Source organism: Haliaeetus leucocephalus, unplaced genomic scaffold (genome assembly GCF_000737465.1).
Source record: "Haliaeetus leucocephalus isolate CR32 unplaced genomic scaffold, Haliaeetus_leucocephalus-4.0 Scaffold245, whole genome shotgun sequence".
Taxonomy (NCBI): domain Eukaryota; kingdom Metazoa; phylum Chordata; class Aves; order Accipitriformes; family Accipitridae; genus Haliaeetus; species Haliaeetus leucocephalus.
In genome coordinates, this window is record NW_010972681.1 from 296,862 (window position 1) to 297,336 (window position 475).

The 475-nt window shown below is 72.4% G+C and overlaps 1 protein-coding gene across 1 annotated transcript in view; it reads right to left on the reverse strand.

Moving 5' to 3' along the window:
- The window catches only part of INO80B (INO80 complex subunit B), a 1,834-nt gene extending 1,537 nt beyond the window's left edge, over nucleotides 1-297 (reverse strand). The window contains exons 1-2 of the mRNA XM_010568480.1: nucleotides 252-297; nucleotides 1-107 (exon numbers count right to left, since the gene is read on the reverse strand). The exon at nucleotides 1-107 is cut by the window's left edge and continues 92 nt beyond it. Of these exons, the coding sequence (XP_010566782.1) occupies nucleotides 1-107; nucleotides 252-297 (153 nt within the window). The remainder of the gene's footprint in view (nucleotides 108-251) is intronic.
- Nucleotides 298-475: the final 178 nt, after the last annotated feature.

Consider the following 475-nt stretch of genomic DNA (forward strand, 5'->3'; position numbering starts at 1 on the left):
GGGCGGCCCCACCGCCTCGTGGTGGTGCTTCTTCTTGTGCTTCTTCTTGTGCTTCTTGTGCTTCTTCTTGTGGGAACCGTGCCCACCGCCCGCCTCGGCCTCTTCCCCTGCGGGGGGGGAGGGGAGCACAGCCGTTAGCCAGGCCCGGGGGACCCGCCACCCGCCCCGGTCCCGGTGGGGAATGACAAGCGGGGCCGTAGCCGCGGTTCCCTGGCTGCCCCAGCCCCCCCGACCGGACCCGGAGCCCTCACCGTGCTCGCCGCCCTCCATCCTGCCGCGCCGCCAGGCCTTGCTCATCCGGCGTCGCCGGTGCTGGTGTCCCGCCGTGTGGGGGAACCAATTCCGGGCGGACCCACTTCCGCCCGGCTCTGCGGAACACAGCCAGTATGGGCAGGGGAGGGTGTGGCGCCGCCGCCGCCATCTTTGAAGTGGGCAAGGGGTGGTGTGGGGGAGCGCTGCCCGGGCGGAAACCGCC